Source organism: Sorghum bicolor, chromosome 3 (assembly GCF_000003195.3).
Source record: "Sorghum bicolor cultivar BTx623 chromosome 3, Sorghum_bicolor_NCBIv3, whole genome shotgun sequence".
In the NCBI taxonomy this organism is placed as follows: domain Eukaryota; kingdom Viridiplantae; phylum Streptophyta; class Magnoliopsida; order Poales; family Poaceae; genus Sorghum; species Sorghum bicolor.
The window spans coordinates 66,195,409-66,220,681 of NC_012872.2; the positions used below are offsets into that span (position 1 = coordinate 66,195,409).

Here is a 25,273-nt window from a genome sequence, read left to right on the forward strand (position 1 = left end):
ATAGATTAGGACACAAGGAACTCAAATAAAAAATTTAAATCTTATGAAAACATATCTAGAACCTTTCATAAATTATATTTAGCTACATGTAAATGGAAAAACACCAAACAAAATTAATAAACATCCAGAACCTTCTAACCAACATACAAACATATTTTCCAAATGTTTCCTTGAAAAAGGCGAGATACAACTAGCATAAAAGCAATCAATGTGAATGCAACATCAATGTATGTTCTATTTCATGATTGTTGTGCCATGTATTTTTTATTATGTAAAATTTTTAACATGTACATATGCACTTATTAGAATTTTTTGAGGATTTTCTATAGTTTTTTTGTGTATTTCCCATTTCCTAGAGCTAAATCCATTATTTTGAAGACTCTAGATATATTGTCATGAGTTCTAAATATTTTATTTGGGTTTATTATGTCCCAATATATCTCTAAGATTTTTCTCAAAATTCATATAAGCTTAAAGAGATATTTTTCATGGTTTTAAAATCCTATCAGGGGTTTACCAGATATTTTTGAACTAAAAGAGGATGTAACCACCTCAGAAACCACTTATAATTTGAACAATTTGAGAGTTAAGACAAAGAAATTGCTTGTTTAGAGTTCAAGGAAAACTAGACCATCACCTTCCATAAGAACCGATCGAAGGACTAAGTTGATGCCTAGGGTTTGAATAGGTTCAAAAACAAAATCCCGCAATATAAATCAATATGCATTAAACCTACCAAAATTGTCTTAGCTAGTTTCTAACTTTCTATTGGCGATCCTTAACTCCTCTAACCTGGCTGCCAGAATAGTATGAAAATCAAAACTTCCATATCCTACTTAAGCAACACTTCCATAAGAACCAATCGAAGGACTAAGTCGATGCCTGGTGTTTGAAGTTCAAAAACAAAATCCCACAATATAAACCAATCTGCACTAAATCTGCCAAAACCGTCTTAGCTAGTTTCTAACTTTCTATTGGCGGTCCTTAACTCCACTAATCTGACTGCCAGAATAGTATGAAAATCAAAACTTCCATACCCTTCTTAACTGACACCATAGCTTTGGGGTTGAAATCTAACGAGTTCCACAAGTTTTGTGTCTCAACATGTTTTGCAAGGAATATAGATGGTTTAGAGGGCACAAATACCATGAATGGTGGATGAGCAACAACAAGTGTACGTTAAACCCAAGGATGATAAGGGTTTATCTCGCAAAAAAAAAAAGAGAAAAGCTCAGCAAAGATTCTAAGCAAGGATAAAAGGTGACAGACATGGTGCAATACTTTCTCAAATTACATATTTAAAATCTACTATGTCGAACAACTCATTGGTATGACAGAAATGGGCATTTGGATCACCCAATTCAGAGTCTAGACGCAAAAGTTACTTCTTCTAAAAGATCATGTCACAGGTTGGACACAAAGAGAGAGGTCAGATTGATTCTGAGATAGGTCGACCGACCCTAACATGGGTCTTTGCTAGTTTCTTCTATGGAGGAGACCGCAGAAGGGAGAGTAATTGATTTGGTTGGGGCAGCGTGCGGTGGGTCATTGCAAATCAATAGTTTCCTAGATCCAGACGAGAGACATGTATGGTGGATTCATCGTGGTGGAGCAGGCGGTCGGTTTGGATGTCCAGGAGACGTGCATCCACGATTGTGCAGCAGCAGCAGCAGCAGTCCAGCATGGCAGCACCCCCTGTCCCGTCCTTGATTTCGTTCATCAGATCAAATGCGAATTGAACAAGTTGCCTCTGTCGCGTTCGCACGCTAGAATGCTAGATGGTGTGCCGCGAGGTGATTTCTGGATCACCATCAGATCAAATCTCGGCTCTAATCCAAACGCGTGAACCCTTCTCCCGCGGTCAGCGACCGAAATTTGGCCGGCCACCGCCACCTCTTGCCCTGCGGCCTGCCGGCGCCGAGAGAGTTTTGTGCCGCGGAAGTGACTCGGCTTTCCCACCGCTTCACCGGCACCCCCACGCGCCATCGAGCCATCCGCGCTCCTCATCTGACGGCCACCAGAAGCATCTCATTCTCACGACCCCTCGCCGTCCGTCCCGGCCCCTCTTTCTTCAAACCCACGCAACCAGGAGTCCACCACAGCAAAGGTGGCAACGGGCAAGCCACCACCAACCCAGCAGACTAGCTGGAGCAGAGCACGATCGTCCCCGCGACCCCGCCCGAAGGTCTCCGGTCTCCCCAATCCCCATCCCCTCGCACCCACCTTCTCACACCAGGCATGACGGCGACGTCCAGGGCCCCGCGGCGTCCCCGCATCCGCCCGCGCGGCCCGCCGCCGGCGCCGACCCCGATCCGCACGGCGCGGGGCGTGCGCTCCGCCGCTGCCGACGAGCGCGTCCTCGCCGAGTTCCTCGAGGCCTCCCTCCGCGTGCCCGATCTCTCCCTGCCTCCGCGGAAGCGCTTCAACTTCCCGCCCGCGCCTGCGCCGGCGCCGGCGACTCCGCCGGAATCGGACGACGAGATGATCCCTTCGCACGCCCTCGTCTCGGGCGACGCGGACGCGGCGCTGCGGGCGGTGACAGCGGCAGCGGAGTCCGGCGCGTTCCGCGTGACGGGCGCGACCGACGCTCGCGAGGTGCGCGAAGCCGTGGAGGCGGCGTCGGGGGCCGTGTTCGCGGCGCCGGAGGAGGTGAAGCGCGGCCTGGATAGACGGTTGTTCCGAAGGAGAGATGGGGCGCCCGGGGAGGAGTTCTTCTGGTTCCGGCCGATGAGCGCCGGCGAGGACAGAGCGATGGACGCGGCCTTCCCAGGCTCCACGTACTGTGCGTTCAGGTACGTGCTACCAATTTATACCTCCATTGGACTAGCTAGTGTGCGTTGTCTTGTCTCTTTCCTTGTCACCCGGGCAGCGACCCACATCGGTACATCAGTGTAGCGATAGCTTGTGCTAGCTTAGTGCAGATAAATGTAATTATGCAGAGAATTTCAGAAGCCAAATCGTCTAGTAAGAAAAAAAAAACTGGGTTCAGTTGAAAACCAAAATGATCGTCTGCAAGTTTTTAGATAATGAAATCAAAACAATCCGATCCGGCTTGTGCCTTTGGTAGAACACACTTGCATTGTTGGGTGTATACCAGCTACCAAGTATTGTCAAACTCCGTCTAAGGTGTGATGATATTGGTCCCTGTTTGGTTTCTCACTAGGATGGCACCCATTAAAAAACCCATACCAATTGCACATATTAAAAAAACCATACCAATTGCGAATATGATTTTTTTACCCATATCCATGTTCATGCGGGCAGGAGGTACCCGTAGGTTGTCGCCCTATTTCCTTTGAACTTATCAGCTCCGAAATAAACTACACAATTACCATATATGAGCTAATAAACATATCACAGTGAGTCATAAAGAGTTATATTATGCAGCAAACAGCTCAAACGGGCTTCAAGCTTCATAGGTTGAATGAGATATTAGTAACTAATCATACTATTAAATGTCGACCTATGATAGACGAACATCCATATTCGGCCTCACCACTATTATTGATTCCTTAGCGCACGTTTGGCATAGCTCTGCTTTGAGATCTATGCTGGCTGCAGTTGTAGACTAAATTAAGTGATTTAATTATTCTTAATTCATCTAAAATATAAACAAAACGACTCAAAAATGCACTTAACATGTTTGCAACTTTAGATCCAGGATTTTCTAGAGCTATAGGTGACACATCAGTTCTAGAAAATCTTTGATCTCATGACTTTTGCCACTTTGTTGTAGCAAATACAAAAAGTTAGAAGCAGTCATTAATTATTATTCTTGTCAAGCCATAATACTTGAAGTCTTCCCAAAGTGGTCATGCAATAACTACATAATTTCCATCGTAATAGTGTCATACGACCGTGTAAGAAGCATGGTAGTTTAGATTGATACCATCAAATGAAGATTAAGTAATGGTTGTATTAGACGATTGGCCAAGTGGCTTTAGAAACAATTATATCAGCTTGCCGCTAACATTTTGGTGTGTTTCTGTGTCTTTGTGACTTGCACGATCGATATTGAAATTGAAGACCAATTTGGAACGGGAATTTCAAAAGAGGCACATAGAAATTTTATAAGAATCAGTTTATGTTTTACATAAATCGTTTAAAGGGAGGTCTGAATTATCGTGATAGATATCAAGTGACCAGTCAATCTTGTAAACACTGCAAAACAGCAATTTTTCTTGAGACGAAGGTTGGTATACTCTTATTTATTTATGCTTCATAATGTTTTGAGGTACATGGATAATTTCCAGTCTCCCAAGGAGCCAGATATAACTCGTCATTTTACAAGCACTTTTAGCAAAGGACATCTTATTTGAGTCTCTACCCTCATGCTTAAAAAACAACTTGAAACAAAGCTCTTCCAGCATTAATTTCCTTCAAGATGGTGGAGTAAGCACGCAAGCAAATTCTGCTTATTGATTATCACCTTCATGCAGTCTGGAGCTATTACACACTTCTTTACACCCAGATCAAGTGCCAGCATAGTTGCTTCGTTGCAAGGCAGCCAATTAAGGTAGACGAAGATGTGTATGTGTGTTTACTCCTTTTTCTAGAAAAATATGTGTGTTTGCTTGACAAACCCAATTCCCAAAGGCCTCCTCACCCCCCCCCCCCCCCCCCCCCCCCCCGGAACCCCAAAAAAAGGCCCAACTATGCAAGGAGCGTGGTAGGTCCATGTGGATATTAGGACCAAATTCAACACAACGGCTCAGACAAAACTCTCTCTGTAGTCACCACCACACTAACATGAGTCCTTTCAATTTTCCTAGGGAGAAGATGGACACTTTGGCATCCAAAATGGAGGATGTAGCAAAAGCTGCCATCAGGGTTCTATCTGATAACGTCAAAAATCCTAAAGCCTCTGCTCAGTTCAGAGAAGCCCCGTCAATCCTGTGCCTGACATTGTACAGCAGTAACATGCGGAGAACATATTGGAACGAGTTTGACAGCACTACTGCTCCTAACTCGCACGCTTTGAGCATCCACCTCTGTGGACATGATAGGCGGATTTGTCTCCGCAATCTGGGGGGCTCAACCTTCTCCAGTTTGCCTGCAGGCTGTATGCTTGTAACAATCGGCAAGCAGATTCAGGTAACATGCCATATCCATCACTGCTTACCGTCTAATTTAAGAACTGCCAAAATCTCAATAATGAAATGATCTCAAATTAGCACATAAATGCCTTAGCCTACTGTTGCGTACTGTGAAATATGTATATATGTCCAGTGCTTCAGTTCGGCCAGTGCATGCGCGTGCCGGATGTTCTGTTCCAAGTCTGAAAATATGACAGCGTTTGCTCTGAACTCAGGAATGGTCCAATGGGCAGTTCAAGGCCTCTGTTGGAGAGGTACTGTTTGAGATGACCGATGAACCAGGCCCCTTCATCTCCGTGGAACTCATGTACTGTCCAGACGACCTGCATCTTTCTGAGGTTGGCCGGCACGCCAGTCCCATTGACCGTCCCAAGATCGTTTCTTTTAGGGATCAGGTTCTGATCGCTCTGATTTTGCTGTCTTTGTTCTACCTCTTCTGGTGCTGAGTGCATCCGAGTTCCATTTGGAGTTTAGGACTGATTCCTTTGCGATGTCCGAGATGGCTAAATTTTACAGCCTTCTTGGTCCTAACTGCCTGCCCTTTTCCATTGGTTGATTATGGAGATTGGGGAAACACTGCATGGATTGCAGTGACAACAGGTGGTTTGAGTGTTTGGATTGATTTACATTCTTTTTTACGTGAATAAAAGGAAAAAAAAAGGTTTGGTAAATATTGCTTTTAGCTTGTCATAGTTGAGGAAAATGCTATGGGATTGGTTGATTTTTGGATTGAGAGAGAGTTGCCGCTGCAATTGAAGTATTACTGTGATAAGAGTTGTTTCTCATCTCTTTTGTACATTCCTGAATCATGTATGTAGTAGTATATGGGTTGCTCGTGTGGGCTGTGGCCTGGATATAGGGCATCGCTTCCTTGCAATGTGAAGGCCTGTACTGTAACTATGGTTACCTGAAAGAAAGGATTGTATTGTACTGTAATTATTTCTTAATGAATAGAGGAATCCTTTTTTTTTTACATTCCATTTTTGCTGTTTCTATTGCAATTTTGCAAGTAACCCGATCTTTCTTTGATGGACTCCCTTCTTCAAAGAAGATTGTGTTTTCTCAGCCAAAGTCAAGACCGATTCTTTCTTTCTTTTCCTCGTTCTTCATTTTGAACTTATCAGCTGAATTTGCCTACTATTCAGTATTGTTTTTCTCTCACAACAAATCAACGAATAATACTTTTCTACCATGATTTTTCAGCCAACTTTGTCTCCCGCGTGGTACTGCTGCCCTAGTATCTAGTAATCCAATCCAACCGTCCATGCTTCAGCTGGGTTTAGCCTTCTTCGTCTTGGAACGACATTGCTTCACACAATAAGGCCTCTAGGCGCAGTTTGGTTTTCAAATTTATTCCATTTCCCCTCTAGCCAGTGACTTCCTGATTTCTTGGCAAGCATAAAAGCTTCAAGAGATCTTTATATTTTATTCCCCAAAATATAGTATTTGCCAACTCCTAAATTACTATAAGGAAAAAAAAAGTTTTCTCCAAGAGTTTTCTATATTTCTATCTTATTTTTTGGTACTTTTTTCTACGACTCAGTCTTATGTTTTGTATCAGCAACCCTGAATTTGTTTTTGTAGGTCGCGCATATATGTGCGCGCTTAAGATAAATTTTTGCGAGGTTAGAAAAGATGGGGAAGGAAGATGTCAAACTATTGAAGATAATTTTTCTTATTTTATCAAAAAATTAAGGATGGGAACCCGAATGGTAAATTGTTAGAGATGCTCTAAGAACTGATTGATCAGTGCAAATTATCACAGAAAATCTAAGGATCTTAGAGTCGTTTTTTTGTTTTAAAATATTATCAAGTATTTACGGATTTATATAAATAAATACCTCACTTTTATTGGGCCGTTCCGTGGGCCTCACTTTTTCCGTCAGTGTTTTCTCCTTCGACGCTGCTGATCGGACGGTCGAACCGGCACCAGGCTCACTATATAAAACCAACCCACCTCAGTCCTCAAAACCCTAGCCAGCGCCGGCGCCGCAGACTCCTCCCCTTCGCTCCGTTCCCTTGCGCCGCCGTCGCCGTCCACGCGCCGCCGCCCCTGCCGAGATGGTGCGCCCATTCGCTTCCCCACCCTCCATTGGACGCAACTGGTTGACGTCGCACTAACCTCCTCGTCTATCTCCTTACAGGCCCCGAAGAAGGACAAGGCCCCGCCGCCGTCGTCGAAGCCCGCCAAGTCCGGCGGTGGCAAGCAGAAGAAGAAGGTCACCCTTTCTCTCCAAACCGCCCGTATCTTCGGATTTGCTGGAAGCACTGTTTTTTGGTTTCTCACGGTTAGAAGTTCATGTTGGTTTTGCAGAAGTGGAGCAAGGGTAAGCAAAAGGAGAAGGTGAACAACGCTGTGCTGTTCGACCAGGCCACCTACGACAAGCTGCTCTCTGAGGTGCCCAAGTACAAGCAGATCACCCCCTCCGTCCTCTCCGAGCGCTTGAGGGTAATCACTCGTTCCAGATCTGTGTCGCTTGTGTCGAAACCCTGTGCATAGCAGCACCGTAAATTAAATTGCTAGGAGCCTAGGAGTGTAGATTATCTGAAATGCCATCATACTTGCCGAACCATGTTCGATTAGTAGCCTGGAATGGCCAGTTTCATGGCTCCAATGGTCTAATTGCCGCCAATTAAGATTTATTGTGAACTGGTCACATTGTTAACACTGTTAGCTATCACCCGTGTGCGATTTTTTAACTTGTAATCGTTGTGGAGTCCTGTATATGTTTAGTGCTATATCTGATTGCCTGTTGCTGAACACATAGAACTTAGTGCTATATCGCTGTGGAGTCCTGTATATGTTTAGTGCTCCAATGTTTAGTGCTATTCGTTAGACTGCTTTTGTTGCCCATATTGTTTTGGTACTGTGGTGGTTTCTGCTTATTTAGTGGTACATGTAGTCATGTTGAGGCGAATTGGAACTACTAGATGAGTTACATGCATTTTGTGCAAGCCACTGTTTTATTGCTGCCTTTGTTGGTCACTGTTTTATTGCTGTCTTCGGTCACTGTTTCATTTATGCATGTGTACTCATAACATTATGTATGCTAGACACTGGGTCATTGTCTTGGATTGGTAATTTGAATTAGCAGTTGCTGTAGCAAAGATCTTTATCTTGAATAAGTGAATCCTTAAGTGTCCTGTAACATCAAACTATTTTGTTTAATACCTACCAGGCATACACATTTTAGTGTGCTCCTGCTATCATTTATCATGATCATTATAGCATGCACTTCTGTGCAGTTTGTAGAGAATCAAGTTCTATCTATACTTTTAAATGCCATTGTTTTGTAGTATCTTCACTGACACTACATAACTGAATATTGCCCCCATTGACTTGCAGATCAATGGCTCCCTTGCTCGGAGGGCCATCAAGGACCTGATGGCGCGTGGCCTCATCCGGATGGTCGCTGTCCACTCAAGCCAGCAGATCTACACCAGGGCAACCAATACCTAAGGATGGGGAAGAGCCTGTATCTGCCCTCTCTGTAGTAGGAGCTCGTCATCTTTAGAGCAGTTGTCATCTTTGTCAAGAGTTTGCTAATATTATGTTACCTGTGACCTGTGGCTGAAACATTTCAGAGATTTTGAGTACTAGTTGTGTACTATGGTTTGCCTTATAAATTACCTGGCCTCAATATCTTTTTGTTCGAAGGATCATTGGTATTTTACCATGAAATCATTTTGTTGGCAGCTTCTGTCTAAATGTGGGGCCGTAATGTCTGATCTGTGATTACTCGATGCCTCTGTCCAAACTACTGTTTGCTGCTATGCTTTCAGCTTGTCAAATGAGTAATGAGGTCTTAGCCTGTGTTGCTGTGCAAAATGATATTGATGTGAGGTTTGGTTGTGCCGAACGAGTTGGCAAGGTTTTAATGTAGTTATATGCAGAGAATTTCAGAAGCCAAATCCATTAAGAAAAAAACTGGGTTCAGTTGAAAACTAAAATTGACCGTCAGCATGTTTTTAGATAACGAAATCAAAACAATCCGGCTTGAACCTGTGGTAGAAAATACGGGTAGGTGGTATGCACCGAAGCATTTAATTTTTTGGAACTAAAAAAAAAACTTGGGGTGTATACCGCCTACCACGTATTGTCAAACTGTGTAAAGGTGTGATCAATTGATGATTTTTTTTTACAACAATGTTAGGTCCAGTTTGGTTTCTAACCACAGTTCTAAGTGCCTTAGCTTTATTTAGGGATGGCACTCATTAAAAATCTCATACCAATTGCACCTGTTTAAGCCACAATACTCGAAATCTTCATAAAGTGGCCATCTAAATAACTTCCGATTCTAAATTGTAAGTCTTTTTAGATTTTCGCTAGATATATAACTTTTAACAGAAGAGCTTGTTTGGATCCATTAGTACTAAAAATCAGCATATATTAGCAACTTTTAGGTGGTTGGATAGTTGAAGGTGCCTACCTATTAGCACCTTGAACCTGCTAATGGAATTAATAGTTAACAGCCCTTTAACTAATAATTAGCAGCTCTATTTGGATCCACTAGGACATATTTTAGCTGCTTTTAGTGCAACGGCCAAATAGGCCCTTAATCCAGATATATTGGATATCTTGGTGCATAGCAAAAAGCTATGTACCTAGAAAAGCAAAACTTATAATTTGAAATATTGGTGCATAATTTCGATCATGGTTGTGTCATCTGACTCTGTCAGAAGCATGCTAGACAATCAAATGAAGACTAATAAGATTCAGAAACAATTATAGCTTGCTTGCGGCTAACATTTTGACGTGTTTCCGTGTCTTTGTGTCTTGCACGATGGATATTGAAGGCCTATTTAGAACACGGGAATTTCAAAAGAATCACACTTTTCCAGAATCAGTTTATTTTTACATAAACATTTAAAGGGAAGTTTGGATTACCATGATAGATATCAAGTGACAAGAAAAAAACTGGGTTCAGTTGAAAACCAAAATTGATAGTCGCACGTTTTTAGATAATGAAATCAAGACAATCCGGCTTCACCCTGTGGTAGAATACACTTGGCACTTGGTTGTATACCGGCTACCACGTATTGTCAAAACTCTGTGCAAGGTGTGATGAACTGATCATTAGGTCCAGCTTGATTTCTCACCATAGCTCTTAAGTGCCTTAGCTTTCTTTAGAGATGGCACCCATTAAACACCCATACCAATTGAACCTATTAAAAACCCCATACCAATCACGGGGATATAAATTCACACCCATATCCATGTTCGTGTGGGTAGGACGTACCCGTGGGTTGTCCATGCCCAAGAAAAAATACACCATTAGTCCATTACCATCATCAGCACAGGAGCAAACATATGCTGAGTTGATAATACGATCATATATGAGCTAATAAACATTTCAGAGAGTCATAAGAGTTATATGCAGCAACACAGCTCAAATAGGCAATATCATAGTTCAAATGAGATATTAGTAGACAATCGTATTATTAAAACTTCGTCCGTGACAAGCAAACATCCATATGATCGTCGGTTCTTGTCATCGGCATCACCATTTGTAATGCCCCGACCCGGAAAGACAGCTAATGCTCAATCTACACGTTGAATGAATCACACTTGCTAATTAATTCTATTGTGCTTTCATACTCGCTTCGCGCAAAAGGATCGATCCGGAGTTAATAGCCTTCCACACCATCAGTTCCACCTCATGTTTCGATATGGGACGAAAGTCTGTAGATACAGTGTTCCGTGCTGCTACAGTAACTCAGCTATTCGGCTCAACTCATCAGACCGGTCCAACTTGACCTATTTAGGACCCGTTCGTTTGAAGGGGATTGGTTCCCTGGAAATATTCCAGGCGGAATTTTTATTCTAATTTGAATAGGTTTTGACAACTGGAATTATTCCTGGTCAGATTTCAGCTTAACCGAACGGGCCCTTAAGGGGTCTCACACCATTATTATTGATTCCTTAATCTCATGAGACTTTTGCTACATTTCTATAGCAAATACAAAAAAACAGAAGCAGTCTTTGTTATTCTTGTCAAAGCCATAATACTCGAAGTCTTCACAAAGTGGCCTACATAATTTCCATCGTAGTAGTATCATCCGACTTTGTCAGAAGCACGCTAGTTTAGAATGATACTGTCAAATTAAGATTAGTGGCTGTATTAGATGATTGCCCAAGTGGCTTCAGAAACAATTATATAGCTAGCTTGCCGCTGATAACATTTTGACGTGTTTCCGTGTCTTTGTGACTTGCACGACCCATATGGCCATATTGAAGACCTATTTGTAACGTGAGTTTTCAAAAGAATGACATAGATATCCTGATAGATATCAGTTTAATTTTACATGAACATTTAAAGGGAGGGTCTGAATTATCTTGATAGATTTCAAGTGACCAGTCAATAATAACTTGTTTGGTTGGGGGTGGTAAAGTTTAACAGGTAACGTAGCATTTTCGTCTTATTTGAAAATTATTGTCCAATCACAGACTAATTAGGATTAAAAAATTTGTCTCGCAAATTACTCTTTAGCTGTGTTTTTAGTAATCTATATTTAGTACTCCCTGTATGTGTCTAAACATTCGATGTGACAGATTGTAAAGTTTATCCGAGAAAACCAAACACCCCCTAAGACGAAACAGTGTATTCTTTATTCTTTTTTTTTAGGAAAAATGAGGCAGTGTGTGTGTGTGTGTTTACTTGACAAACCCAATTCACAAAGGCCTCATTTTGAAAAAGAAAAAGAAAAAAAACTAAAGGCCCAAATAAACTCTGTCTGTGGTCACCACTCAGTCAGTCACCACCACGCCAACGGCAACATGAGTCCGTTCAATTTTGCTAGGGAGAAGATGTACAATTTGGCGTCCAAAATGGAGGATGTAGCAAAAGTTGTCATCAGGGTTCTATCTGATAACATCAAAAGTCCTAAAGCCTCTGCTCAGTTCAGAGAAGACCCGTCAATCCTTTGCCTGACATTGTACAGCAGTAACATGTCGAGAACATGTTGAACGAGTTTGACAGCATTACTGCTCCTCCTTCTCCAATTTGAGCATCCACCTCTGTGGACATGATCGGTGGATTTGTCTCCGCAATCTGGGGGACTCAACCTTCTCCAATTTGCCTGCAAGCTGTATGCTTGTCACAATCGGCAAGCAGATCAGGTAACATGCCACATGCATCACTGCTTACTGTCTATTTTAAGAACTGCCAAGATCTCAAATGACTGAATTGATCTCAAATTAGCATATAAATGCCTTAGCCTACTGTTGCGCACTGTGAAATTTGACCAGTGTATGCGCCTGCCGGATGTTCTGTTCCAAATCTGAAAATATGACAGTGTTTGCTCTGAACTCAGCAATGGTCCAATGGGCAGTTCAAGACCTCTGTTGGAGAGGTACTGTTTGAGATGACCAATGAACCAGGCCCCTTCATCTCCGTGGAACTCATGTACTACCGCACGCCAGTCGTATTGACCGTCCCAAGATCGTTTCTTTTAGGGACCAAATACTGATTGCTCTGATTTTACTGTCTTTCTTCTACCTCCTCTGGTGCTGAGTGCATCCGGAGTCCATTTGGACTTAATTCCTTTGCGACGTCCGAGATGGCTAAATTTTACAGCCTTATTGGTCCTAACTGCCTGCCCTTCTCCATTGGTTGATTATGGAGATTTGGAAAACACTCCATGGATTGCGGTGACAGTGTTCCTATTGCATTTCGTTGTCTTCGTATATGTGTATTGTGTAGTCTGGCATAGATTTATTTTCGCTATAGTTCGCCCATGTTGTCGGTCCAGCAAGTGACAATCCCCGTACTGCTGACCAAGCGGTGCAAATAGCGGTGATGCTGTTATTACCGTGCACTATAGCCTCTGATGATGATAGGTCTCTCGCGTGGTCATGTGCGCACTGCCTGCCTTGTCACGTCCTTTTTGCGCTGGTACAGTGTGCCCTACGATTACGATCCTTGGGTTTGCACTCTTTCAGTAGCAACAAAACAACAGGAGGCACGTCTCCATCCTGACTAATCACCCGTAAAGACGGTGATTGCTGTAACGGGATCACGGACGGACGGACGGTGGCCCCGTGACGGAACGGGGTCCAATCCAAGTGAATTGACCGGCCACCTGCAAGTCTCCCTTATAAGTACAACTGCAGACAAACAGTATGCCAAGTCCCTCTCGGCTCTCGCACTCGCAGAGGGGTGCCGTGCACTGCCACCACCACCAGCCACGACCACGACACGAGAGTGCAAAACGGCAGGTCCTTGTCGCGGCAAATGCATCCGTGCACCGCCAGGCCCCCCCCGCGCTGGAACTGGAAGCGCGGGTCGGATGGATCCTGCACTGCAGCCGAGTCGCCGAGCCCGTGGCGACCCCCTGTGACTGTGAGACTGCAGTGGAACACCCTGACCGGAAAGGAGGAGGACGTGCGACCAACTCGTCCTCGGCTCCGGCCGTGCCCGACGCGCGCATCTGGGGCCGCAGCCCCGCCCTCACCATCAAAGCGGGCGATCTCTCGAGCGATCTGCCCGGGCCAAGCAAGGCCCTACGCGAAACCTTCCACACGACGAGGCGACCCTGATGCCAATCTCTCAACCCCCAACCGTCCTTCCATCCAGTTTGTTGCGCCATGCGTCTTGCTAATCATTGCAATCATTGGCGCCATCTCTGCTTCGTCAAACACTTGTGGTGTTCTTTTGCCTGCTCAAACTCTTGCTTTTCTTTTTTTTTTCCCCTTTTGTCATGTCCTTGTTACCCTTGACTGTCTTCAAACGCCGTGTCGAACCAAGCATTGCTTTGGGCAGCTGGAGTATTTGTTCAGTTCACATCGTCCCATCTATCAATGTAGCTAGACAAGTTCTTTGACGCCGGTGTGGGCGGCTGCCGAGCAAGAACGCCAGTGTGAGCAGGAGGCAGCTCGGCTCGACACTGCGTGCCACTGTGCCGATATTGAAAGCAGTATGCGGCGGCGAGTCCAAGACCCGCTCCTGCACTGTTGAATTGCCTCTGTAAAAGCAGCAGTTGACACTACACGTCCGGGTGATTCCTGAGGGTCTGAACAGGACTGCCGTCTATTCCTAGGGCCTGTTTAGATTGAGAACGAAAATTTTTTGGGTGTCACATCGGATGTGTCGGAAGGATGTCGGGAGGGGTTTTTAGAAACTAATAAAAAAACAAATTACATAGCTCGTCAGGAAACTGCAAGACAAATTTATTAAGCATAATTAATCTGTCATTAGCATATGTAGGTTACTGTAGCACTTAAGGCTAATCATGGAGTAACTAGGCTTAAAAGATTCGTCTCGCGATTCTCAACTAAACTGTGTAATTAGTTTATTTTTTTATCTACATTTAATGTTTCATGCATGTGTCCAAAAATTCGATGGGATGGGTGAAAAATTTTTGGGTGGGGAACTAAACAGGGCCTTATCTGCTCTGAACTCTGAAGGTTAACCTGCTACAGGTACAGGCTAAATCTTCGCTGCCGTTCCTGCTCCCGGATGTGATGTCTCAAAGTTAAGGCACCTCACTGACTAATCGCTGAGCGGCACTGCGGCGATTACAGGGCTCCGAAGACACCGTAGTAATGAGAGATACAGTATTGTGTAGCTGCGGCCTTTTGTCAGCCTTGCATTGCATTGCATCTACTCCAGCTGCTATGCCTGTAAGCTGCTCCTCTGCGGCTCCTTGGACACTCTGGTAGTGTTTGACATTAGATGGCAATGGGCATGTCTGAATTTGGACTGTTTGACATTAGATGGCAATGGGCATGTCTGAATCTCGAGCCTGTGACAAAGTGTGAAGCGTTAATTCCGGCAGTTGGCACTTGGCAGGCATGAGCTTAGAACCAAGGGGCTGTTTAGGTGGTGAAAAGTTTTGCAAAGTGCTACTGTAGCAATTTCGTTTGTCTAACCATTGACTAATTAGGCTTAAAAGATTCGTCTCGCAAAACATAGACTAACTAGGCTTAAATCTTAAAAAATTTTGTAAAACTTTTGAGAACTAAACAGCCCCTAACCACCCACAAAACCACCACGAGAAACCAGCTGATTTCAGCAAATACGGTACCATAAACACTTCACATTTTTTTTTGTAACAAGTGGTCATACCCAAAATCACCGCGAGAAACCAGCTGATTCCAGCAAATACGGTACCTAAACACTTCACATTTCTTTTCTTTTTTTCTTTTTTTTTGTAACAAGTGGTCATACCGGCACTGGAGCTGTAACCGTGGAGGCAGGGTGCTGCATGTCCATGACTGTTGATTGGCTTCAGTGAACCCTGCCACAGTGGCACTTCTGGCCCCAGCCGAAGCTTCTTCCAACAGTAACAACATGGCTTGATTTTTCTTTTACAGTCAAGGCCTTGTTTACTTCCACCCAAAATCCAAAAACTTTTCAAGATTTCCTGTCACATCGAATCTTTAGACACATGCATGGAGTATTAAATATAAACGAAATTAAAAACTAATTGCACAGTTTGGTCGAAATTTACGAGACGAATCTTTTGATCCTAGTTAGTCCATGATTGGACAATAATTACCATAAACAAACGAAAGTACTACAGTATCCGAAAAAATTTCGTTGAGGAAGTAAACAAGGCGCAAGACTCGAGAGATAAAATGAAGGGTTCAGGAACAGGAAGCTTCTACCAACCTGTCATGTCCTGTTGTTGACTCGAGTACCTGGCTTGTAGAAATAAGTACGGTTTATAATATGAGAATTTTTAGCGATCGAAGTCAATAGTATTTTTATCTCATAATAAATTAAAAATTAGTAATTTTTATGTCTTTTTAAACAAGTGGAGAGGCTCATGAATCACGAAAGCAAGCTGGGCACGCCGTACCGTACGTGTGGATTCAGGTGGTTCAGATATGACTAGCGACTACGATCGGTTGTTGAACACTGTTGGCGGGTATTCGTGAACCGAAGACCGGCTCGGAAACACAGCAACTCCGCAGAAATGTTTCGGCCTATTGTCGGAAGCAGCGAGCGTTTTGTTGGTCAAGCCACGTAAAAACTTTTTTTTTCTACTGAGTTCTTTTTTTTTTTTTTTGCGATGGGGCTATTTACCCGTATTTCATTAATAAAATGATCTAGTGAGATCAGATCGACGGTTCCGGCTCCGGCTCCGGCCGTCCTCGCAATTCGTTACTGCAACCAGACGTTGGTGGCTTGGACTTGAACAGCCGCTCCCTGGCATCAGGCACTCTCGCTACAAGTTCAACGGCTGTTCTCATAGTTCCATGACGTGAACCGGCGGTGGTTGTCTCCAATCATGCTCGCTCATTGTTTGTTATTATATTATGCCATGTCAATATGCCATGCAGATGGGGCCTTTTATCATGGGGCCGGCCATACACTGCACACTGGGACAAATGGCAGTGTTGCTACAGCATCTAGAACCATTTAAGGGGTATCCCATGTTCTTGTGGAAGGAGGAAGAACAAGACCTCGGATGATCTATCTGATGATCCTTACGTCCTCCGATGCGGCCCCTGGAATAATGTGGGTGCTGTGCTACAATATATATGTGCCCACCGAGCTCGAGTTTGATTAAAATTAGCCGAATTGTCTACCTAATCGCACTGCTAGATTTGGAAATGCAGTTGTGAATGTAGTTTTTATGCCTAGAATGAAAAAAAAAACGTTGTAGTAGTTGCTGCTGGAGTTTTTGTAACTTCATTTTCCACAAATAGTTTGTGTGGCCCATGGAGAAATCGATCTCTCATTCAAACTTTCAGAACACAGCAGTGTGCCCTCTACCGCATGCATTAGAGAACCTACAAGTATTTCTCGGAACTGAATGCTTTCCTTGTGATCTGCACTCACAAACGCTTCTCGTTGCTGGGAATGGAATCTCCAGAGTCTGCGATACTTTCACAGGCCCTCTCACGGCTCTCTTGTAGTAGTAGAGCAGTAGAAATGTCTGACGGCTCGAAGCAGCAGTAGCATTGCTTGTTTTAATCTCGCTAGGCTTTTTGTCTTCAACTGGTGTCATCGTTGTCCCCTAGCTAGTTCTGCAGCCTACAACTGCGAGTCTCAAGGAGATCCCTAGGTGTAAGTGTAACGAGTACTGTATCCAAGAAGAAGCACCAAAAAAATACGCAGGCTTTCAAAGAGGTGAAGTACAAAGAATTTGCTACTGTATCAGTAGTTCAGTGGTGAACACTGACTGATGATGAATTCTCAGAAACAAAAGGAGAAAAGAGAGGGGAGAATTTGATAAGAGTATTAAGGCCTTGTTTAGTTCCAAAAAATCTTTGCAAAATAGGAATAGTAGCACTTTCGTTTGTATTTGACAAATATTGTCCAATTATGGACTAACTAGATTCAAAAGATTCGTCTCATCAATTCCGATCAAACTGTGTAATTAGTTTTTATTTTCAACTATATTTAATACTCCATGCATACGTCTAAAGATTCGATGTGACGGGAAATCTGAAAAATTTTGCAAAAATTTTGAGGAAGTAAACAAGGCCTAAACTGTTTTTCACTTTGTAAAATAAATTATACTGAATGGATTTATCCAGTGATTGAGGAAGCAAAGTTTCCCTATCGATGCTAGATTTCTTTTTTTTTTAAGTCCCAGCAAACCGTGCACTTCAAGTTATTTCTATCCAATCTTTTACTGAAAGTTTTCGAGAAAAAATCTTTTACTGAAATTCAAGTGCTGTGGCAGGCAAATTCAAGTGCCCTTGATGTCTTGAGGAGTTGCTCTGATCAAGCGTATAAATTAATACAGTAGTAAACTACCAACATACAGTAGCTAGATACTGGAGTGGATGGATGCCACTATGCGATTGACCCATAAATATCTGAAATCGAATACTACACAATACAGTGAATACGTACCATTTATTGCATCAGTATTACACTGCTACTATTGTATACAGTCCCTCTCCAACAATGCAGAATTGGCAGGGAAATTAGTTGTCAGTCAAATGTCTGAACTGATGATTCTTTTTAGCACATCGGCCTTGGATGCTCGACCAACTTTAATTCTTCAACAAAGACTAATGAAAATGGTATACACTTCTTTACCATCTGGTCCATGTGAACAGTATAGTCGCTACTCACAATTACCTTCACATTTCATAGCACCCGAGTTTTTTTAGCAGGCGCCAGAGTTGATTTCCGGATTAGTACTACACGCCCAGCATATCAGTTACGGTTACAGTTTCACTGGTAGGTGTAGGTACAGTGCACAGGTGTTAGGCTCAACTCAACTAAGCGCTACTGTATCATCAAGGTAAAAGAGGAGTGAAGAACAGCACGGTTGGTTTCAGAGGATTGGCAAATACTGCATACCTAATCAGGATCATTAACAGGAATATAATTACGATTTACAACCACCACTCTTGGTCTCGTTTAATCCACCATGCAAGAGTGGCGTTGCATTTTGCATGCATGAGCTCCGCTACACCTTGACGTCAGAGAGCGTGACCCAGATATGCTCGAACACCTCGACGATGAGGTCGTGGTACTCGGCGGCGTTGAGGGACAGGTAGCACGCGAGGAGGTCCTCGAGGTCGGCGGCGGTGCGGATGCCGTTCTCGGTGATCATCTCCTCCATGGACTCCCGGAAGTCCCGCCTCGGGTCCCGCGACGACTTCACCACCGCGAAGCTCTCAGCCAGAGGCGGCGGCGGCGGCGGCTTGGTCCGCGCAGGAGAGCGCGCGGTCGTCGTCGTCGTCGTGGGTGACCTGCACTTCTTGGACGATGCTAAGCGCGGGGTGTTGGCGCGCGTCTTGAGGCGGCGCGCCGACGACGACGACACGGACCGCCTCGGCGGCTTGAGCTTGCTCTGTTCGGGGACGACAGGCGAGGCTCGTCGTGTCGCGTGTGCGAGGACGTCGATGTGCTTGTCCACGAGCTGGCACACGTCGGGCTCCCTCTTCGCCGCCGGCTTGGTCATGATCGGCGGGAGAGTCGTCTTTTCGGGCCTCCTCTCGGTCCGCAGGTCGATGATGATATCCGTGGCGGAAGTGATCACTTTGCCCTCAAGCTTGTTGTCGTGGGCGCGGACGGCGGCAGCAACCGTCGGTTTCTTCACGTACTCGTCGTCGTCGTCGTCGTCGTCGCTGCTGTACCCGACGAAAATGTCGCGGCGGCACGGCGGGGTGTCGGGCGCCTCGACCACCACGAGGTCAGGCCGGCGGCCGCGGCCGCAGCGGCATGCGGCGGTGGAGGCCGGCGACGACGCGACGCCGCTGCTGCTGCTGGCCGAGGCCGGCGGCGCCGCCGCCGCCAGCTTGACGGACCGCCTCCGGTGGTGGTGGTGATGGCGCCGCCTGCTGGACCGGCGCGGCGGCGACAGCTGCAGCGGCGGGAAGCGCGTGTCGGAGGCCTTGGGGTGCAGCGGCGATCCCAGGCCGACGAGGTCCCCCGCCCGCGGCGTGTAGTAGTGGGACGCCCTGTGCGGGAGCCACGGCGCGGCCTGCCTCGGCGTGCTCGGGGGCGGCCGCAACGCGGCCACGCGGGGGCTGCCCGCCGCCGCCGCGGCGCCCCCGCCCCCGCCCCGCGCGCGCATGTCGCGGAGCTTGAAGAACCACGCGTTCGGGATCATGTCTGACAGCCGGAACTTGTGCCGCCCCATGGCTCTTACAAAGGAATGCGGGGAGAAGCACCGGCACAGCGGCAACAAAGACTTCCCCCCGCGCGCGCTGCTGCTGCTGTGCTTCTCTTTGGTGGCTTGCTGTGTTCGCTTAGCTTGCTCTGTACGAGGAGGAGCAGAGGCGCGGCGCGGGGAAGACGAGATGAGGGCGAGGCGAGGCAGAGCAGGGGAGCGCAGAAAATGGCGCGCACTGCACGCACGGCACGGCACTAGAGTGGGGTGGGGTGGGGTGGGGCGAAACGGGAGGAGTCGAGGAGAGGAGGGGGACGCGAGGCGCCTTTTGTCCTCGCGCTCGCGCGCGCGTCGCCTCCCTGATCCCTCCTCCCATTCCTCTATGCGGCGTGGACCCCCACAGCAGATACGGACGACGCGGGAAAGCCAGCGCAGGTGGGTGAGCACCTCATCCGGCCCGTCCTCCCGGAGACACAGGGTCATCGCTCATCAGAAAGAGAAAGGGGGTCTCCGGCTCGCGCTCATCTCATGCATGCATGTCAAGGCCGACGAAGGCAGGCAGAGCCACGCCACGCACGAAGACGAAGGAATCATCTCCTGTTCTCCTTCGCCCTTGGCGTCGCTCGTGCTACGGCCATCAAATCACATTTTTGTACTCTACTCCTATGTGCTACTGTTACGGATCGCGTTCTTTTATATATATATATATAAAAAAATATCGGAAGAAAACGAACGAGCGCGTGCACAGTGCTCGTGTGGCGATGGATCTCTCTGCCGACGTGAAAGCCTGGTGAATAAAATTCAGGGATAGGGGGATGGCGGGCGCAGAGAGTGTTGGTCGGAGGGAGATGGGTGCACTGCACGGACGTAGTAGACCGTAGATAGGAATAGGAATGGCAGCCTTGGTCCTGTGTCTTCACTCCCCATCCGGCTTTCAATTCATCAATTATTATGCGCGTCAACAGCGTTCTTGTCCGGGAGTCGTCGCTGTTGTTTTAATCGTTTTATTTCCATCGCCTTGCATTGGCACCAGCAGTGCGACAGCACGTGTACTCGTTGTTGCCGCGTGCTCGCGGGCAATTGTTCGATCAGTTGGTGCACATCAGCAGAGGAGTACTTCCTCCTTTTGAACTGTAACTGTACATTTTGTGTGAAGCATGCACCTGGAGAAGGTTCACGTTGATAATCGAGACCTAAGCGTGTCGTGCGCGTCTTTTTGGGAGCGCTTGGTCAAAACTTGCTGTGCAATGCAATCTCTGTGTCCTTGGCTTGTCACGTAAGATACGCCCGGGCGCCTGACGCGATTCGGTGCTGCGTGCTCTGGGTAATGTTTCGCAGGACCACGCTGTGAAAAGTTAACCGAGAGTGTCTTGCAGCGCAAGTGTGGCTGAGATTTCCCTAGCCAAAACGAGTCACCGTTCTTGGTTGATTTATTATGCGAGAAAAACATTGTGTAGTAATTCGTCTAACTGACCGGAAATACTATTCGCTGATTTAATCCAAGAGAAAAAAGAATGATAGATGGATTTAGTAGATAATCTCAAACGAACAAACTCAGCGAGAAGCGATTCATGACTACTTGGTGCTTTGATTGATCAAAGCAATATGTTCAAGGCCTTCTTTACTTTCAAATTTTTTTGCAAAAATAGGAATAGTAGCACTTTCGTTTGTATTTGACAAATATTGTTCAATTATGGACTAACTAGGCTCAAAAGATTCGTCTCGTCAATTCCGACCAAACTGTGCAATTAGTTTTTATTTTCATATATATATATATATATAATATATATATATATATATTTAATACTTCACGCATACATCTAAAGATTCGATGTGACGGAGAATCTCAAAAATTTTGCAAAATTTTTGGAAACTAAACAAGGCCCAAGAGAGACAAAAAGGATTCCTTTCTAGATATACAGTATAGAAAGAGAGAGAAGAGAGGAGAGGTGCACGATCCATGGCGAGGAGCATTGCAATCATGTTATCCAAATCCCTAAATCAAGGTACTGCGATTCTGCAATGGGATATATTCCTATAGAAAACATGGTATCCGCGATACAATACACTACAAATACGCCGCGTTTTCCTCACCGACACCGGTCGGAATTCGGATGGCATGGCACCGCGCGTGGTAGATCGCGTGGGCAGCGACGCCGACGCCGACGCCGACGCCTCGCCTAGGAAAATCAAGATCAGCCCGCCGCCGTCACCGCGGGATTATTTTACCCGGTCTGTCGGGCGTTGCGGTGAGCGGCCGCGGCAGCAGCATCGCGCACCTCCCCACGGCCTACTCCTCCTGCTGCTGCCGATGGGATTTTCTTTAATGGCCCGCGCGGAAGCAAGCGAAAACACAAGGACGCGGCTGGCACACACAGACACAGGCCCGCTGCGGGGTAAGGTATCCCGTTGCCCCGCCGCGTTACGCGACGGCAAGACGCCATTAGTTTAAGCTTCCCCGTGCTATCTTTCCCGGGGCTCCTAATTAACTACGAGCGACCGCGCGCGGTGTCGCGCGCTCACGCCGGTGTGTCTCAAGATTCGGCAATGCCCGGCGGCCCTCCGTTGACAATGACAGGGCACTTGTTGGCGTTTGAAGCCTGATAAAATGGCTGCAGACGAGAGCCGGCCGGGCGTCGCTGTGATTAAGGCCCTGTTTTCGTCACGAGATTAGCGTGTCCTGATCGATTATTGATATTCGTCACCGAGGCAATTAGGAACGTACTACTCCGGAAGGTGCATGCATGGCCGCCGGCCGGGGGGACAGCGCCGGTTGGAGCGTACGCCGGGCCGCCGGGGCCGTGTCCTCTAGTCCCGCCTGGTGATGTGGACCTAACACCTGCTGCTGTGCCTTCAGCGCGACGGAAAGGAACGTAATACCAGTACGTGTAGCTAGCGCGCGCGTCATGATCGGCCGGGCTCGTAATGGTCCTGGACTCCTGGTCCTCCCCCTCTAGCTGGGGATTATAAGCGTGTTCCAGTCGTTTTCTGGGTGATCTGTGTGTAATATGAGATAGTAAGCCACAAACTTGGGTCCTTAAAATGTACCGGGACCAATGGTAGTAGAGATAGAGATTTTATCCATCCAAGTACCAATTCATGTAGTCCATTACAAGATCTATGAACCATGCCCATGCATGCTGTCTGGTACCTGAAACATGACGATGGAAAAGTTAGGCCAGCGCCAGCGAAAACACCTAGCCCTTTGTCAAAGTGAGGCCTTGTTTAGTTCTCAAAAAATTTTGCAAAATTTTTCAGATTCCCCATCACATCGAATCTTTAGACGCATGCATGAAGTATTAAATATAGATAAAAATAAAAACTAATTGCACAGTTTGGTCGAAATTGACGAGACGAATCTTTTGAGCCTAGTTAGTTCATGATTAGACAATTTTTGTCAAATACAAACGAAAGTGCTACAGTGTCGATTTTGCAAAATTTTTTAGAACTAAACAAGGCCTCAATGAAGGAACAGCTGATGGCAGTATGGCACGTACTACGTACTAGTATAGTACTATTATGATAGCACCCGTACTCGTGTATACTACCAAAATGACCTGGTGGTGGTAGTAGACTACGGCCTTGTTTAGTTCACCCCGAAATCCAAAAAGTTTTCAAGATTCCCTGTCACATCGAATCTTGCGCACATACATGAAGCATTAAATATAGACGAAAACAAAAACTAATCACACAGTTTGACCGTAAATCACGATACGAATCTTTTGACTCTAGTTGGTCTATGATTAGATAATATTTACCACAAACAAACGAAAGTGTTACAGTTATGAAAACTTTTCAGTTTTCGGAACTAAACAAGGCCTACGAGTAGTCGTAGACGGCGAGAGGACAATTCCTGTCTGAAGTAGGCTTTGACCTGACGTGACAACACACGTGCGACGCCCATAAAGGCGAGCGGGAGACTGGGGGGAGCCGGGACGACGACGACGACGACGAACGAGTGGAACGTGCAGGCGCAGACTCCGGGCCGGCTATTCAATGACACAATGCCGCCGCGGCGCCGCAGCAGCGAGGCCTCCGATTAATCTCCAGTTGATCACCATGCATGCCGGTGGTCCAGTTCTAAATTTCTTCTTTGGTCTGGTTTAGTTTCAAAATTTTTCAAGATTTTCCGTCACATTGAGTCTTACGGCTCATGCATGAAGTATTAAATATAGATAAAAAAGATAGTTAATTGTACAGTTTATCTGTAATTTGCAAGACGAATCTTTTAAGGCTAGTTAGTCTATAATTGAATAATAATTGCCAAATAAAACCAAAAGTGCTACAGTAACGAAACCCAAAAATTTTGGCGAACTAAACAAGATCTTTGTCGTTGCCGGCCAATTGCCATTCCAGTGCTCGATCGGAGGTTGTTTAATTAGCCCCCAAAATATTCTTGGTCTCTCGATCTCGTCATCAGTCTCCTAGAAACAACACAAGCAGAGTATCCCCCGACCGACCAACGGCGACCATGCATCCATCCTTCATCCTTGTGTGCACACTGAAGCAAAGGGGTTCCGTCACACAGAGACAGAGCAAGGCAGCACTCAAATCCTTCGTCGCGACGACGATATGATGGAAAAGAACCGGCAACTGTTCGCCGGGGCGTTGTGTGACGTTGATTCGATCACAAAGGGCCCCCTGCCGGCGACCAACGAAAGGGGCGTGTCCCGTGTCCGTCACGGCGGCATGCATGGCTCCATGATTGTTTCAGCATTGATGCTGCTGAATGCTGATGCTACGACGATCTGATGGGGGAATCAATCAAGGCGGGGACATTGCTACGAGGCAGGTCATCATGGAGATTGCGGCACCTGAGGTCCACATGCTCATTCAGTAGTCATGCTCAGTGGCCTGCCCAAATGTTTTTCTAGTGATCGCTCACTTTCAGCTATCAAACTGAAATACCCCTGCCGAGTCACTCATCACTCATCAGCTTGCTGCTTGGCAAGCATAACTGTCCATTAAACTGAAAAGGCTGCATGTAGTAATATTCTTTTGATCCGGAAGGTCAAGGGTAGCACACGCAGACGCAGTGCCCAGCATCCAGGCATTACGCACGAGTAATTGGAGATCCTATTACTAGTCCTAGATTAGAATAACCACCTAGAGCTTAATAGAAGTTGCTTTCTAGAGCTGAACTCATCCGAGTTAAAAGCAAAGTCAGGCCTTCTCGGGGCTCTATGTCAGATTGTCAGTTTTTGCACCTTGTACTTATCGGGAGACAGCCAGGTCAAGCAAAGTAGATAAACAAATCACGTCTATAATTGAGGTCTTGATGATACCATTCACGGTGCACATGGTTACTTTCAAGGTAGCTAATGCAGGCACCTATCGAGCAAAGCTCAGACTAGAAACAGTATCTTCATGTTCATGAAACTGAAAGTAAGCATCCCATGCACAAATGTCCCTCTTTCAGAGAATCAGATACGTGGACAGGGACTATGCTCAAGTATTTTTTTTCTTTCCCTTTTTCTGCGTAATCATGCAAAGTGTTTATGTGCTCCACAAATATCCCTCTCTGTAAACTTCAGGTAAACCAGCCACGCAGCCCGGTCCTCAGTCACCAGCTCCGGCAATCCTCTTCTTCCAGTTCCTGGGCCACACAGACACAGCGCTGCAGGCAGACAACACGCAGCTCCCTCCTCATG

The 25,273-nt window shown here is 45.9% G+C and overlaps 3 protein-coding genes across 3 annotated transcripts; 2 read left to right on the top strand and 1 right to left on the bottom strand.

Annotated features, from left to right (window-relative positions):
* Positions 1,767-6,071, top strand: LOC8057716. The gene is made up of 3 exons (XM_002456506.2): positions 1,767-2,792; positions 4,773-5,094; positions 5,312-6,071. The coding sequence occupies exons 1-3, from the start codon at positions 2,239-2,241 to the stop codon at positions 5,540-5,542; spliced, it is 1,107 nt and encodes a 368-aa protein (XP_002456551.1). The 5' UTR covers positions 1,767-2,238; the 3' UTR covers positions 5,543-6,071.
* LOC8057717 (40S ribosomal protein S25-4) lies at positions 7,025-8,805 on the top strand. Its single transcript, XM_002456507.2, has 4 exons — positions 7,025-7,160; positions 7,241-7,315; positions 7,411-7,545; positions 8,443-8,805. The coding sequence occupies exons 1-4, from the start codon at positions 7,158-7,160 to the stop codon at positions 8,554-8,556; spliced, it is 327 nt and encodes a 108-aa protein (XP_002456552.1). The 5' UTR covers positions 7,025-7,157; the 3' UTR covers positions 8,557-8,805.
* On the bottom strand, positions 17,871-20,246 carry LOC8057719 (transcription repressor OFP2). The gene has a single exon (XM_021455627.1). The coding sequence runs from the start codon at positions 20,103-20,105 to the stop codon at positions 18,474-18,476; it is 1,632 nt and encodes a 543-aa protein (XP_021311302.1). The 5' UTR covers positions 20,106-20,246; the 3' UTR covers positions 17,871-18,473.